Source organism: Corapipo altera, unplaced genomic scaffold, assembly GCF_003945725.1.
Source record: "Corapipo altera isolate COAL_440 unplaced genomic scaffold, ASM394572v1 1, whole genome shotgun sequence".
In the NCBI taxonomy this organism is placed as follows: Eukaryota; Metazoa; Chordata; class Aves; order Passeriformes; family Pipridae; genus Corapipo; species Corapipo altera.
This window is the reverse complement of record NW_020884873.1, coordinates 13409420-13425882: the sequence shown is the minus strand read 5'-3', so window position 1 is coordinate 13425882 and position 16463 is coordinate 13409420. Positions and strand designations below refer to the sequence as shown.

The 16463-nt window shown below is 41.4% G+C and overlaps 1 protein-coding gene across 4 annotated transcripts; it reads right to left on the bottom strand.

Moving 5' to 3' along the window:
• Positions 1-615: 615 nt before the first annotated feature.
• On the bottom strand, positions 616-16196 carry TMEM263 (transmembrane protein 263). 4 transcript variants are annotated; one of them, XM_027658057.1, is made up of 5 exons: positions 16127-16196; positions 13035-13096; positions 11884-12003; positions 8340-8409; positions 616-3288 (listed from the first exon to the last, which is right to left on the bottom strand). In XM_027658057.1, exons 4-5 carry the CDS (start codon positions 8401-8403, stop codon positions 3002-3004), a joined length of 351 nt encoding a protein of 116 aa, XP_027513858.1. In that variant the 5' UTR covers positions 8404-8409; positions 11884-12003; positions 13035-13096; positions 16127-16196; the 3' UTR covers positions 616-3001. The 4 variants fall into 4 exon arrangements, with proteins under 4 accessions (XP_027513858.1, XP_027513867.1, XP_027513876.1 ...); XM_027658066.1 differs by having other exon boundaries at positions 11884-12006; positions 16127-16194; XM_027658075.1 differs by lacking the exon at positions 11884-12003.
• Positions 16197-16463: the final 267 nt, after the last annotated feature.

Below are 16463 nucleotides of genomic sequence, written 5' to 3'. Positions count from 1 at the left end.
CACAACCATGAGCAGAAATGCTCTTTTTTCTCTACCGCCAGATGAAAATTCAGTCAGTCATTCATAACTCTATGCCTGGGACCTGTTTCCCTCTTTTTCACAGGATTCATTTGTAATAAAACCTCAGGGAACCTCCCAATCACCAAAACATTGTATTGCTGAAATCCACTTCCTCATCTCTTGTCATTACTCACAGTGAACGTGAACCAGTTTGTACTGTTTAAGTCTGGCACAGAAAGATGTGGCCTTTTGTTACAGAGCGAGCAGTCAGGCATACAAGGTGCCTTCATAAACATTTCCCATTTTGAACTGGGGGCTGGGAAAAATAAAAGCCACCACAAAAACGACTCCACTCCCCTTGAAAATTTAAGTTCCATATTCCGTTCAGCTCACTATGATCTTAAAAGTGGGTACTCCCGAGCCTCACTGAAAAGAAAATTAGTGCAAGGGATTTTGTGCTGTGTCTGTGAACAACTTACACAGTGAAGTTACAGTTTTTGTTAAAAGCTGGTTGGCACTAGGTAGATGCAGATAAAAGACACTCTGGGGCACAATGCTGTGGGAAGATTTATACCTAAGTATGTCCTTCTCCACAAAACTAAGGAAGCTTTCAAATGTCTGAAACAGCAACAATTTAATGTTTCACAAGTGCCAGGACAGAATCGGGCCAAGTTCTTAAGATCAAGCAAATTTCATAAGTGAATGGAAAATACACAGGATATAGGACAAAGCTCTTTGAAAACTAAAACCATATGCCATGTAAAAGTGTTTCAGTTACAAGACTCAGAAGCAATAGCTACAGGATATGTTATGAACAAAACATGAAGTGTTGGCAGCTCTTTACAGATCTAACATTGTTTATCTCAGATCACACTTGTTTTGCTGCAAATTTCATAGTTTAACAATTAAAGAATATAATTAAAAAAAATGGGTATGATCAGTTCAACATTCATGTTTTCAGAAAACTATCAGGAAGGGTTTAGTTTGGTGTCACAAATACCACTGTGACTCTTAGGAGTTCAGTGGCAGCACTCTGGGGATATGGCTACATTGGAAACTGTGGAGGAGCAGACCATACTAAATTATATGCTGCAGCTAGATTGCCTTGGATACCCAGGCTAGCTCATTTCCAGAGCTAACTGGTACCCTTAAACCATACTACACTCTATGCAATTAGCTTTTGAGTATAAAACCCAGTTGAACTCTTCAGGTTGTTGCATAAACTTACCTTGTTACACCCTTGCAGCAGATCAGAACCAAGCAGCTGGTGCATCTAACAGAAGGGGCAGATGCTCTTCCCAGCACCCCAAGTTCCCATGCTTATGAGTATCATGCTTCCAACACCCACAATTACTGATATAAAATAAAGTTGTTAGTTACAGAGTGCAGCTGAAGTACCAATGGCTCAGAGAGATTGGGTGACTACTGTACCATAATTTAGACATAGTGCACATTTGACAACCACGAACAGAGGACTAAGTTTTAGACGAGCGATATGTTTCTTTTTTTTTTTCATTTTTAAAAAGTCTCCCCATATATCCTTCTAGTACAACCACAGACACTGGAAAAGTAAGCTTACAAGTTCTCCATAGGAACACAAGTTTGTAGAAAATACTGCATACATGACATGAACAGACGCCTTCTATGGGCTTCTAAAGAGGTTACTTATTTGCAAAGTCAGTACACAAATAAAAGATCATCAACAGCTTCTATTTTAAGGCAACCTCAAGCTGTGTCTTTACAAGTGCACTTTGCCTCACACGTTGCAGAGGACCTACAGATGTTCCCATCTGAGGTGTGTCAATATTTGGAATCTGTCAGTATACAAATTACTGGAATGATGTTTCTTTCTCTCCTTTTTTTTTTAAGGCCTCATCTACCTTTTTTGGTTTGTTTTAAATAAAAGTATTACATTTTACTCAAAAATCAAAATGTAAAGTATGAGAAAGAGATGTAGTGAAAAATTCCTTGCATTTGCTTGAACAGAGCAAGAAGCCAACCTGGCACATCATGGAGTTGAGACAACAGCTTTGCTAATTCTTCAGTGGTTTCCAACTATACAAAGGAATTTCCAGCAAGTAAGACAGTTGTGCTAGATAGCCACAAACATCAGCCCAGTTTCCATTAAGCCATCTTTTTTTCTAGTGTCTATAAAAAGTTTATTAGAAGCAAGTTTTCACTTGCAGGAGATAGATGAATATCATTAAATACACCTGAGATGGAGCAATAATATTTTCAGTAAAAACTGACAAAAAGCTTCAGATATCAGGGTTTGTAAAGAGTCTAAAGCTCATTCTGTGAACTGCACTGAAATGACAGGACAGTTCTTTACACAGCTTCACGTAGTAAAGATATTTTTTCTAATAAGGCATTAAGTTAGTTTACTCTTTGTGATCTCTTCTACCATGCTGTCAATCTTTTTCACTTCTATCTCCCACTCATTTCCAATTTCTGCACACCTTCAGTTCTATTTGCTCCAGTCTGCACTGGCAGAGTGCTGTCAGGGATAGTTTACAGGCTGCCTAAAAATACAGGTTCATAACCAAGACTGTTTGGGTATATCCAACAATGCCTTTACACAGCTGAAGGATCCTTAGCAGGAGCATGTGGAAACCACTGAGAACAGGAATTGGCATCTCATTGTATCAATGGTACAGCAGAGATAACCAGGTTTCTATGTTCACATTTTAGTCCAAAACTGCAGAAGACTTACAGTAAATGAATATTCAAATATGTATTATTCCTTCAGATACACTTACTCACTTCTATAGTTATCAAGTGTAACATTTCACCAGATACAAAGCTTCAATCTAGGCTCTAATAAATCTTCTTATGCTGTGCTAACCAAGCTTCTTCTGTCCTTTTCAGATGAAATCGAGTTACTTGCACAACTCGTTGGAAGATAAAGTGTCTAAGACACATGGCTTCTCATGGTCCCAATCTTAGCAGATTTTAATGCCACTGATGTAACTGGAGAATTGAGTACGTCTCAGTTTTGGTTTTAGTCAGATTTATCTTTTTTCTTTCCTGTTAAAGGCACTTTACTTGCAACAGCAGATCCTACAGCTGTAACGCCTCCAGCTACAGCAGAAACACTTCCTTTGACTAGACCCACTCCCACTGAAGGCACAGATGTGACCGCTGTTTTGGTAATTTCCAAGCTCTTCCCTCCAATCCAAGCAACACCCCCAATTGTGGCACCAACAGCTCCCTTTGTGACACTGAAGAGGCCACCAGTCACACGAGAAAGCACCCCAGGCTGCTGCTGCGGGTGGTCTTTTAGTGAACCTAAGGGAAGAAACAACAAACAAATCAGCCTCAGTGCTATGACTAAAGCATTTTCAAAAGAACAGTTATTCATAAGTATTTCCATTTCTAGACTAACAGACACTGCACACAGCATACACTTACCTTGCAGGCTGCTCTTCTTGGATGCTCCTACAACACCTACTTCCAAATAACAAAAGATACTTTGCTGCAGCAAGACATTCCTCAGTGCTGTTTTCTAACACACAAGTCAATATTGAGTCTAAAAATATCAGGCATATGACTTCCAGAGTGTCTTACACGATAAACTTCTGTCCTCTGTATGTACCACTACCTTCCTAGACTCTGGAAAGTCTCATGGCCAAATCAGCCTCATTTCTGGCCTTTATAATGGGAGAGAAATGACACATCCTCCTATGGCCTCCATCCTAATGTTAAGAGTTAACCCACAGAGGGGGGACCCTCAAGGGCAGCAGCACCACCTTGCTGTTCAAATCTCTAAGACAAGGTTGGAAAAAAATTCCTGGTAAAACAGAGGCAAAAGTTTATTAAACAAAGAGCTGTTCTTTGAAAAGAGCACCATGAGATAAGGTCACTTCTTTCCTTAGTAATTACTGTTTTGAAGATGTGCTTACAGGGGTTCTGTGCAGAGGTCAGGAATGAGAAGGTTACAAATGAGAGCAATCAAGAGTTGTCAAAAGAAGCATGAGGACAAAACTGATGCCAAGTCTTCTGTATCACTTCCTTTCTTCATCCTGTATACAAATTTAAGTTTATTCCAAAAGGGTCTTTTTTGTAAATTGGCTACAGAAGAGGCATGTTTATGTGAGAAGTGCCAAATAAGCTCTTTAAATACCAAAAGTGGTCCCCAAAGGCATTAATAGCAAGAGTTACAGGCTCCCAACAGAAATTTCAATATGCACAAAACCAAGTCTCAAATCGTAGGATTTCTGCATATTATTGACCACAAGAATTTTTCTTCTTAATGCTATGTTTAACCTGTATTTTGTGCAGTTTCATGCTATGTGCTTTCTAGGTCACTTCCTATTCCATATTTACGGTACAATTACACAGCCTCAAAATAATAGAAAGTATTAGAGTAATAGAAAGACCTCTGGAATTAGCCACTTTGCCTTCCAATTGTTCCAGAATTACTTTATATTTCTAATGTAAGCATCAAAATCCTAAGAGATACGTGCACCTTGCCCCTGAAGGGTATTAAGACTGCAATTCCGCTCCCTGCTATGGCACAAGCATCATCCAATCTTCAAAGAAACAGCAGTATGAAACAGTATGTTAATGTGGTATTTGAGCACATAAGAAAATATCAGCCACTGCATCTATAAACCAGTAGCCCTAAAATACACTTGTTTGCAAAGTGTCTTCCACGTGACCCTGGGGGAAACCTCTGCTCTTCACAACAACATTGTTCAGGTAAGTGTTTTTCAGCTCCTCTCTTGTCAATACCTCACCACTTCTTAAAAAAAAAGTTTCAGAAAGAACCATGGCAAGATTCAGCCAGTGAACACAACCAGGGTTAAGAGTTGCACAGTTTTTTGAATTTGGGTTTTTAAAATTATTTTCTAGCTATCTGTAGATAACATATGGGATTTAACATGTCTCTCTTCACAAAAAACAACAGGGGAAACCAAAAAAGAAGAGCAAGTGGAACTACAACGGGCAGAGCTAGGGAAGAAACAGACATGAAATAAAGAGGTGAGGGAGTCAGCAGCAGAAATAACATACTTGGATAAGGACAACGAGCCTGGAGGGATAGCGGAAAAGAAAAATCAGATCTAGATCCACCAGAGACCTCTATCCAGCCCTGTCAACACACTGACTTTTCACTGCAACATGCCTTAGGAGAGCCAGCAGAACAAGTCTGTCTCCAGTGCCCTGACTGCTGACAACTTGCATCCAGAGGACAATTTCCAAGTATCACCTACCAACACTCATCTCTACAAGATGAAACCCAGGGTGAACAACTTTCCCTGCACTGCTAATGAGTCTGTGATAATGCCAGGACTGACTCAGAACTCAGTGTGAAGTTCAGAGCTCCTGTGTGCACGCCTGGAATAATTCAAACAAAAGATGCCACTTAAATGAGAGGATTTCTTACAAGCCTGACGAAAAGGAAAAAAGGGATACAGAGCAACAGTGCAGCTCAAGGGAGCAGAAAATACTGGAAGTGCTTCCAGCTTACAGTAGTCTCTTATTTAAGAAATTGATATAGATAACAGAAAAGGTAATGAACAGAAACTGAAAACAGAAATGACAGCCTTTTACTTAAAGCCACGTAATACCTTGCTGGCTCATTCTAGGCCAGCAGCTTTCAACATGGACATCTTCAGCAAAAATGCACGGCCAACACAAACACACAGAGATCAGAATTTCTTTGTACATACAGAAAGGCTTTAAAGACTCACACTTGGAAAGGAGTATGCAGAGCCTGCTACAAAATCCAATGTCTAGGCATTATTCATTAGAGGATTCTTGTGACCAGACTTACAGAACTTATAACAGATTTGGTCAGAAAGTGTTTTGCTTCCACCTAACTGCTTCATTATCATCAGGGTGAAAGAGGAGTAAAGTTTTATCACATTGAATTGTAAGAGTTGATTTCAGTGAATCAGATCTGATGTCAGCAAGAAATGATCCATCATCACTAACTTATCAATAACAAGAGAGAAACAAAAAAAGTAATCTTAATGTGTTTTTCCTCACATTACTTCAGGTAGCCAATCCTTTGACTCTATTTCACAAGTGTAAATACAGACTGCAACAGTGTATAAATAACTTTGGTAATGGTTGACACATTCTGACTTCCATCCTGTTTGCATTGTCCATGAGGTCTCATGAACGCCCACAGCTGCCAAGTTTTATTGCCAGTTGATTTCTGTTCTAGGATACACAACCCTGGTCCCCTTTTTTCTAAACAGTATGAAAAAGAAGGTAAACCAGATCATTCCTAAATTGAGGGAGAAAATGACAAAAGTTCCCTGTCCGGGAGTTGGCTCTATCAGGCTCTCTGGCAGCCAGCTTCCTGCTGAAAGGAATCCAGCAACTAACAAGAGTTTGAACGAACTTAGGTTGCAAAGGTTGGCGCCGCTTGCAAAGTAGAAAATACAGCATCAGAATAGCACTACTCAAAAAAGCAGGAGCACAAAAACTTCTTCCACACATTCTTTAGAGCCTTTGGGCACAAAGCTTGTTGAGTGTGATTTGGACAGACTAGAACTACTTCTATCTTTACGAAAAGCTGCAAATTGGTTTTGGAATTGAGCCTTTCCTCTAAGGAGTATTTTGGCCGCTTGTTCAGAGAGATGATCTTCCTGCCAGCATTGAACTAGTAGCCTTCCATCCACATTTGGCCATCTTTTTATGATGGTGTAAGTGTATCATATGAAGCCTTGTACGACATTCCAACCCAGTTGTTCTTCAAGGGTGTTCCAACATTTTAACTGAACTCCTAAGGCTAGAAGAGTGCATATGCATCAGAATCAGAAGGAAAAAGCCTTTTCAAGGATGGAGTTTACATTAAGATAAGCTGTGTTTCATTCTACTTCCTCTAACTACATCAATTTTCTCCATCTATTTAGACTTCATATTCAAACTGGTTATTGTCAAACTAAAATAAGAAAATGTGCAGAATAAGATATTTAACTGATCATAAACTTTAAATGAAACTTTGCAATAACCAATGATCAAATTCTGCTCTTATGCTGAATCTGGAAAACCTAGTGAATATTCTAGGAAGAGAAAAAATGCCCACTTGTTTCACTGCCTTACTCAAAGAATCAGTTGTAGTTTTCAGACCACTTTTCACTTTCTATACATGAGGTTTAATATGTACAAAACACAATTCGATCTTTAAGGAAAAAAAACCCAAATAAGCAAACAAAACCTGGACTTAAAAATTAGACCTGAAGATAACACATATTAGGGCATAGTTTCCACTCTGGCATTTGCTATCAGAAATGCTTCTGAGATCTTGACAATACCATAAGAAGTTAAGAAGCAAGATTTTTTGTCCTCACACCATGATACTTTTAACAAGTTCAAGTATAGGAGAGCTGAAGAATCACTGTGCCATGAAAATCTATTTCTCCCTTTCCTCTCATCTTCTTGTACTTAGTGTTTCTTGCCTTATAGTTGTTAAGAATAGAGGGAGCTATTCCATTTCAATCCCTTCTACTGCAGTTAGTGGATAATACTGTTGTTTGAGTGAAGTAAATTGTTCAGTTATACAATATATAAAAGCTGAGGGAAAAAACCCAACAACAAACAAACAGAGCTTTAAAGGGCAGTTATAAACAGAGAGGAATCATGACTCACCGACCTCTATGTCCAACACATTCAGTCTTAAAGCAAGCGCAGACAACATAAATAACCTATGTGCCAAGAATGGCTTTTGATCTAGTATGCTTCAAGTCACATTATGCAAACAGGACTCTTCACTAATCTGCCAGTCCACAGCCTGGAAGGAACTCTGCTCATTTGCAACTGCATTTCCTCTGCAGATCTAATAACCAATTTATGATTCATTTGGTTCAGGAGATCAAGATGTCACTGCATTAATGAAGTCAAGTGCGTGTTTGTTTTTATGAAACCATGAGATTGTCAGCAGTTAGAACCACAGTTAATTGTATGATGAAAAAGGGTCTCCAAAAGTGGTAATAAAGTTCTACATATTTTTAAACACATCTTTTTTAAAAGTCACAAGCACTATGAACACAGCAAGGTGTCCAAAAGTGAAGCTGGGCTCTTCCCAAATAAACACCCATAAGACCAATTCATATCTCTGGAAACTAATCTACAAATTAAGTCCTTCAGTATCTGCCCATCTTCTCTATAATTTATAGGTACAGCTGTTTACTGAGTTATATTCAGTGGCCTTATTGTAATCAGGATAATGCAGGAGTGAACAATAATCCAGGTCCATCCCAATGCAGGGTTGGCTTGTTTACTGTTACTTAAATGGAAGTTAAAGCTTCCAGATCCATTTTCCATTTTTTAAAGAGAGAACTGAACTTCTGATTAATTTACTTCAGATCATGAAAACTAGTACATACCTTCTGGTGGTTCATCATGAAGGTAGGATGGGACTTCCTGTTGATTTTTGTCCGTTTGATTCATTATTGCCTAAAAAAAGAAATTCACATATGCTATACATCTCTTCTGGCAAAGCATAAGTTAATCCACGAATCCAAAATTCAAGTAGTTTCAGTTCCACAGAAAATGAACTTCTTTTTCATTACTAGATAAGCTAGCAGCTCCTGTCAAACTGCTGCTCTTTCTTTTATCTGTGCTTTTGCATTCTTCAACCAGATTCAAGGTGGAGCCCTCCACCACATCAGCAGGCTTGGTGAGAGCTGCCACCCCACACCAAGTACATCGTGAACTTGAAAAGCAATCAGGAAGACAACCAGTATGAAAACAAAACAGCCTCTGCCATATAACAGCTTATGTTTATGTAGTGAAAAGGAAAAGCCAAGTGTTCACAGAGACGGTGGACGCTAGAGAAATGACAGCAGCATGCCTTAAGATCTGCAGGTACCTGGAAAGCAATAGCTTAAAGAAACAAGTCCTTGCAGCACAATTTGAACAAATGCCATGAAAACAAGATGGAAGAACAGCAACGGAAACACACAATTTATCTTGTCGCAGTACTGCATAAATCGTGTAGTGACAGCAGCAGAACTAGACTGTTTTAACTTTACACAAAAACTGCCCAATGAAAACATTTCAGAAAAGATTTCTTTACACCAAAAGCCGTTTCCTAGAGCAGTTCTAGAGCAGGAGTCCCTGACAGTGAGGGGAAGCACAGAGAAAGTAAGTGGAGCTGCTGATTTGAGCTGAGTTTTCTTTCTGGAGGGGAAAAATGCAATACCTAAGTCCACGTTTCCTTCCTGCTTTCCTCCCCCACCAAAGCATGCCTTGATATTAAGTCCTGCCTCTTCTCCTGAGCTCTCCTGCTAATCTTGCTTTCCCTCCTCAGCAGGCATCAAGATGACAAAAAGAAAAAATAAGTTGCATTAGACCAGTCAGTATCCTTCTATCTTCCTGCCAGTGACCTTTTAGTTCCCTTTTCCCTGCATGTCTTTAAATAATTTCATTTCTTCTAGGAGTCAATGATCACCACAAAAATAATTCCAACCTCTCTTGCTGTGCTGAGATCCCTCTGTACCTCCTCTGGGTGAGAAAGCAGTGGCTGGGATCTGAAGAAGGAATGAGGATGCAGAAGCAGGTGGGAACACTCACCTGGAAAACAACAGCTGAAACTCTCACAGTATAATTATGAAGTCAAAACATCACAGTAAAAACTGGCACCCACATGCTAAATCATAGACCTCTGGATGAGAAGCAAGCCTAAATTGAATATTAAAGATTCCTCACAATCAGCTCTACCAATATCAGTTCACAACTCAGAAAACGTGGGTACCTTTACACATGAAGCTGAATGGGAAAGCAAGCAAAAATACCTACTATGAGGATGGCCAGCTCCATGGAAATGCTGAAGGAGTACTGCTCAAAAGCCAGAAATGCAAACATGTAAGCCATGAAATAGGAAAGTATCATAGAGTATCCCAAGTCGGAAGGGATCTACAAGGATCATCGAAGCCCAACACAGGATAGCCCCAAGAATCACACCATGTGCCTGAGAGCATTGTCCAAACACTTCTCAAACTGTCAGGCTTGGTGCTGTGACCACTCCCCTGGGGAGCCTGTTCCAGTATTCAACCACTCTCTGGGTAAACCTTCTCCTAATATCCAACCTAACCCTCTGTAGAGACAGCTTCATGTCATTCCTTTGGGTCCTGTCACTGACACCAGAGAGATCAGTGTCTTCTTCTCCTCTTCCCCTCACCAGGAAGATGTAAAGTAGCAACACATCAAGTTGGAAGACTAAGCACATGAAACAAAAATATAAAGCACTGTAAGAAAGAAAAGACAGATGCAGTAAGAAACTGATAGCCCTGATATTAGCAGATCAAAATATTTGTACCAAGATGAAGCAACTATGTTCCTACTTGACATGTGACCATTTTGGTCATTAAGATGATTGCTCTGTCAGGAATTTGGAAGGAGTTGATTTGGTGCAGTAGGGGAAATCCTAAAAATAGTACAATAAAATTCAGAACCTATTAAGTCTTAATTCAAACAATGGAACAAAAAAGTGACCAAAAGAGTTTTAAAGCAGACTCAGGGGAGACCAATGAGTAAAGAGATAATTTATTTTTTACAAAGAACAACCTCCACTAATATATTTGTATCTAGCCAGCATGTAACTCCTAAAAGAACCCCAGAAGAAATTACCTGTTTGAGTTTCCAAAATATTTCTGTCAGCAAAGGCTCACAAAAGTTATTTAATCTCATGAGGACAGAGAAAACACTGTCAGGGATCATCAACAAGTTCAGAGAGAAGCTGGAATAAGTAACCAGTTTTGGACACGGCAAGAACACTAGAAACGCTCACAAGGCTACACACAAGGTTTAGTACTTTCTGCTGTTAAGAAGGTATTGGATGCAGCAGCACTGACAGCAGATACAGCCCACATGAAGCTCCAAGAATCTGTTGTACTAGGGTACAACATCGTACAATTAAGACCAGATCTGTTCATTGAAAGAGTTAAAGACTGGCAGACAACACAGGTAAAAGATGCTTTCTTAACTCTCCATAATCTAGTCAGACAGACACTTAGATTTGCTTTCAGCTCCTGCAAAGCTAAATGACCAAAGCAACGATTTAACAATTGCAACAGAAATACTTCACTCACAATTACACAGATCACAGTTGTCTGTCTTCCACAGCACAGCCACTAACTTGCCGCTCTCAGACCCCAGAAAGCAATGGAGAACTACAGGCTTGAGAAGAGCAGCTATGGGAAATAGGTCACTCTTGGTAGGATTGAATTTGTTCTACACAGAAGGGAGCCTTCAGGGTTTTGCAGATCAGAAAGTTGAAAACTACTGTATGATGGGTGGTTTTACAGGTGCCAGTGGATGGTTGGACTGGATGATCTTGAAGGTCTCTTCCAACCTTGATAATTCTATGATGTTGCAAGAGATGTGCCTAACCAGCCTGTACTAGGTTTTACTCACTGTTCACCTACGACATCAGTGCAAGTGGAAACAGTATCACAATCACTGTCAGAAAAGTCTTTTTGTTTTTCTGTAGAAGCGCTCCAGTGAATCACAGGATCAAGACCAAGATCCAGCAAAGGACTTCTGCAGAAAATATTCAGATATCTAGTTTACAGTCTGTGTCATGCATCCTTGTATCCAATTTAACATGTCAGGAGACTTGAAAGACTGAAAAGTGATCCAAAAATCCTGTGTGCTAAACAGGGTGCATATCTGGTGAACAGGAAATACTATGCACAGGAGTATGTTTCAAACCTGGCTCCCTTCCAGAGATTTAAGGTTAGTATTGACTAGAGGTCAATTCTACTGACTGGAGGTCAAAGGCCTGGAGTAACTGCTTAGAGGCAGATTACTTCGTCCAGTCTTCAGGCAAAGAGGACAGGAATATAATTTTTTTCTTCAAAAATTTGAGTTAGAAAAGCAGATACCACTTGCTATATTTTACAATACCATCAAGGTGAAAGGACTCACCTACAATTCAATGCCTCCTTTGTCAATTAAGATCCAGGCTCGTATGTCCCACTTTATATCAGAGCCCCCTGATCACAGGGGGACTGCAGTGTATCCTAAGGAGGTTCCTGTTTGCGCTTCCTGCTGAAGATGCGTCCCCACAAAGAAGAAGAAAGCAAAATTCATGAGACCCAACAGAGATTACATCTCAGCTAACAACTAAGGCACTGATCTGGAGGTGCAACTATAAGACTTTTGTGCAGACAGTGAGGTCATTCAGACATGCTACTGGTTAAGAAACTTTGGATACTTGGAAGCTGCAGATTCAAAGTTCCCCATATGCACTGGACCATTAGTCACAAAGATTGCCAGTACTGCAAGCATATGCAAAAAGGCAAAGATTTATCAGAAACTTGAACTTTGGAAATTTTCTGATATGTTTTTCAAAATCTTCTTTAAAGTATGCTAAGACTGGCCAAAAAAAAGAAAGGAAAAAAAGAAAGCAAGCAAAGACATCCTTCTTCAGTGTTTTTATCCTGTGATGCCAAATTCACAGTGACTTGTGTCACTGGGGAAAAGCCTCGAGCTTTATTTAACATCTGCATTAAATGATCACATGGAATGAGGTAGGATCTCTATGTGGCCTGGCAGAACTCATTCATGAAACAGACGTCCAGCCTATGAATGACACACTTCATTTTCCTTCTTCATCTGTGTTTTCTCATGTTAAGAAGTGGAAGCAAACCCAGATCTTAAAAGAGATTTCAAACAGGGATGAATGTAAACTACTTCTGGGCTTTCACCCCCTGTGTATTTAGGAGGGTGCTAGTCATTCAAGAGATAAGGGATAACTTCTCATCTTTCTTAACATATTAAAATAAATTAAAACCTTCATAAAAAAAAAATATTAAAAACGGTAGAACTGAAAGTCACTTTTCCAATTGATTTGAAAGAAAACACACTTTCATACTGTCAGAATATGAAATACACAGAAAGCTTAAATGTTTTACACTGTTGTAAAAAACCCCAAATTGTTTAAGATAGGATTTTTAAATCAGGAGCTATTTATAACATTGTGTTATAAGACCCTGAATGAAAGCGTCAGGAAGCTCCAGAGGTAGTGGTACAGCCGTACGTACATTCACATAAAAACTGATTAAAGTAAAACTTACCAAATATATTCCTTCGTGAAGATTTCTAGTTAGTTGTTTCCACAAAAGTGTTCTGCATACACCTGTGAGAAAGGCAGAAGGTTAATGACATCTGATGGAACAGTGCTACTGTCACATACCTGCCATGAGTGTATGGTGGGAATCATATACAAATCCCACAGCATGGAAGAAGTATTCTTGGTATGGCCTTAAGATGCCAAAACTTTATGAGATTTATCTCACTGAAACACTGATGCCTTCTGTGTTTTTGGGCAATGGAGATAATCTTACTTGCTCCATGTGCTGCCATGAGGATTGCTATGAAGCATGCTAATCCATGTTAAGACAGAACCACTTAATGAGCCCTGGACAGCAACTTGTAAAGTTTTAGCCTTCTATTGAGAAGTGGGCTCTAACCACTACAGACTTGTGAGTAACTTCATGAGTTTCAGCTGATGCCCTTGATGTCTTTCTGACTTCACAGACAAAAAGCCCTACTGTCTCAGCAGAGCAAACCTGGCCCAAGCAGCAGCCAGTGCAAACTGCCTTCTTTCAATGCCACTACTCGGATATTTGCGGGCAGCAACGAAACTACCTAAGGATGGGGCCAATTCCAGCTGGCAGCATAATGCTGCTCCAGACAGCTGCAGCAGCAGCAGACAGCGCTAGAACTATTCACCTGACAGAAATCCAAACAAACCCATCGCCTCGTCTTAGTCCACCACAAAAAAAGTTGTCTTTCTTCTGTCCACCAGCTATCCAGTTAGGAAGCTTGTCTATGGAGCTGATGGAAAACAATCAACCCTTGCCACATGCACAGCTCTCCTCCCCCTCTTTCAGCAGCTGCAGCAGATTTATGAATGAACCCGATGCATTTCAAGTACATGAAAAAAAATTTTTTTACAAATGATACTTCAAGCAATAAATTTTTGAAACAGTGCTCTACTCTCCAAATGAAACGAGAAAATAAGCATGAAGCCAAAAGAGGTACACCCACCAATGGCTGCTCTTCAGGGTACTGCTTCAAGCTGCAGAAACAACCCCTCATATCAGCTTCCCTGCTTTACACCTTGGATTGGGGCTTGTGACGTGTTACACGTAACTGTGCCCAGTGCTTTTAGTTCTCTCAGCCATAACCCTCAGCGCACAGCTGACATGGAAATGTAGTTTTCAGTTTGTTAATGCAAGGGAGAGAGTTGACTGAGCAGAATTCTGCAAGAAGAAAGAGTCAATGCACTAAGGTAATGCACTACAGCACTAAAGTAAAAAAAAACAAATCCAGGCATGTAGAAAGCATGTGGCTAAAAACCAAGAGCATAGCTAGCATTTCAACAAGCCTTCTGTTTAAAAGCCAGGTTTCAAAATTCAGATTTACATATACAGCAGGACTGGCTTGGAAGCAAGTATGCCCATTTCAGAGGAAAAAAAAAGGACTACAGTTTTCAGAGAAAGATTACAAAGAGTTAATCAGAAGTTTCCAGGTGGGAACCACAGCTTAATTCTAAGGCTACAGGAGGGTGGGCTACAACTTCCCCCAAAAGATACTAAGTTTGTCATAAGAAATGTACATAACAGGCTCACAGTATGCAGGGAAGGTACAGTACGCAGCTGGGAAGGTAATGCAACATGTCTGTATTAAAAAACAAACACATGCCACAATTAAAAGCAAAACCGAGGTATATCTCCTGCAAAAAAACCCCCTTAACTCTGACTGGGACATTACCACATCATATTTCTCCATCACTCTCACCTAAAGTATAGATCAGGCTCCAGAAGAGGCTCTGGGGAACACCTGATGTTGGCGATCAAGTTTTCTCCGTTGCAATGATTCACAAGATACCAAATCAAAGGTGGCAGGAACCAGGATTCCCCTTTTCTAGTCCTCCAAAACTGTTTTCTAGAAATTCAATGGTAAATTCCAGCAAGGTGGAAGGCATACCTTCAGAAAGACAATGAAAACTCCATTTTACCAGTCCTGTCACCCTCCACCTCCTACTAGCTCAGTTTTCAGAAGCAGAGCCTTCCCCATTTCTTACAACACTTCCCCAATGCCTGACCTCCACATCTGTCTCAGATCTCCTTTTCCAGAAGGCCCTCAAAGACAAAACCCAGCAGTACCTAACAGCCAGAGCGATAAAGCGGCTTCTGAACTTCCTTGCCACCCTTGCTAATGAAATAAAGAGTTCTTTCCCTAGCATCCACCACCTGTTTGTTGGCTCCTGCCTGACATTTAGACCTGGTCACTTGCTGGACAAGGACCACTTTTTGGTTTGTGCATTTGCAATGCAGTCCAGTTCTATACTGAGGAGGCAACACTAACTCTACGGAATATTTAACCACAGTTCAACAGCAAAGATTTCTAAAAAAGTGCTGGATGGTATTTACTTAGCAGTCTTAAAACTGATGTGCATACAAACCAGTACTTACATACTAAATGAAGTTATCCTATATGTAGCCTTCCAATTATACAGAGACTTGCTGCCTGAAGCACAGCAGTGGACACACTGAAGCAGGCTACCTACACTTGGTATTTATCTTCCTTACACAGTGACATCCTGAATCAGAATTCTCATTTTCAGCCCAATTAAACAAGCAGAAGGAAGCATTTAATTGCATCTGCAGAGGTTGCCACTGCACTTCGCACAATGACCAGAACCAGTCGTATGGCTAGAATAACTTGCTTTTATTTCCAGGCCACACCACATAAACGCCTAGACTGGGTGAATATGGAAAACTAGGCTGGTCCCATACAGTTCATAAAAAAACTCTTCATACCCTACCCCATCGAGCTGGACTTGGATATACATACATGAAACAAAGAGGAGACTACTAAAGCAAACATCTGAACACAGTAAAGTTTAAAAAGAAGAAAACCCAAAAGAAAGCGTCTCCCGGCTCGGAGAAGTTCACGGGGGAGAGAACAAGCTCATCCAGGAGCGAGGCCGAGGCGACCGCGACTCCCTCCCAGGTGGGCGGGGGCCGCTCAGCCAGGGGCGCCCGGCCCGGGGGGCGGCAGCTGCAGGGTACAGCCCACTCCGCTCCCGGTCCCGCACCCAGGAGCCGCCCCACACCGGAGCCCCGCAGCCCCCGCCACGTCCTCCCCTCGCAGGTACCTGCGTGCCCGGCGGAGCTCCGGAGGCGGCCCGGCAGCGACCCCCGCCTGCGTCCCCGCCGGGCCGGCGCAGGCACCGCCGGCACCGCGGCGCAGGGCGGCGGCCCTGACGTGGCAGCCAAGGCCGCGGCGGAGCCGCTACGCCCGGCCCGGCGCTCCCGCCCCGCGGAGCCGCGGCAGGAAGCACAAAGGCGGCCGGGCTGAGCCCGCGCCGGGGGCAGGTGGCGGCGGCGGCTGCTCCGCTCCCCGGACCCGCCTCTCCCGCCAGCGGCTCCGCCGGGGCGCCCTCCCGCCCCCTGCCCCCGAAGTTTCCCTTCCTGCGCGGGGAGGAAGAGAGC

Bases quoted from the DNA above. Each gene is read 5' to 3' on its own strand.
- TMEM263 (XM_027658057.1), bottom strand. From the start codon at position 8,403: ATGAATCAAACGGACAAAAATCAACAGGAAGTCCCATCCTACCTTCAT. The intron at 3,289-8,339 runs GTATGTACTAGT...TTCTTCCCTTAG, and splicing joins TCATGATGAACCACCAGAAG to GTTCACTAAAAGACCACCCG.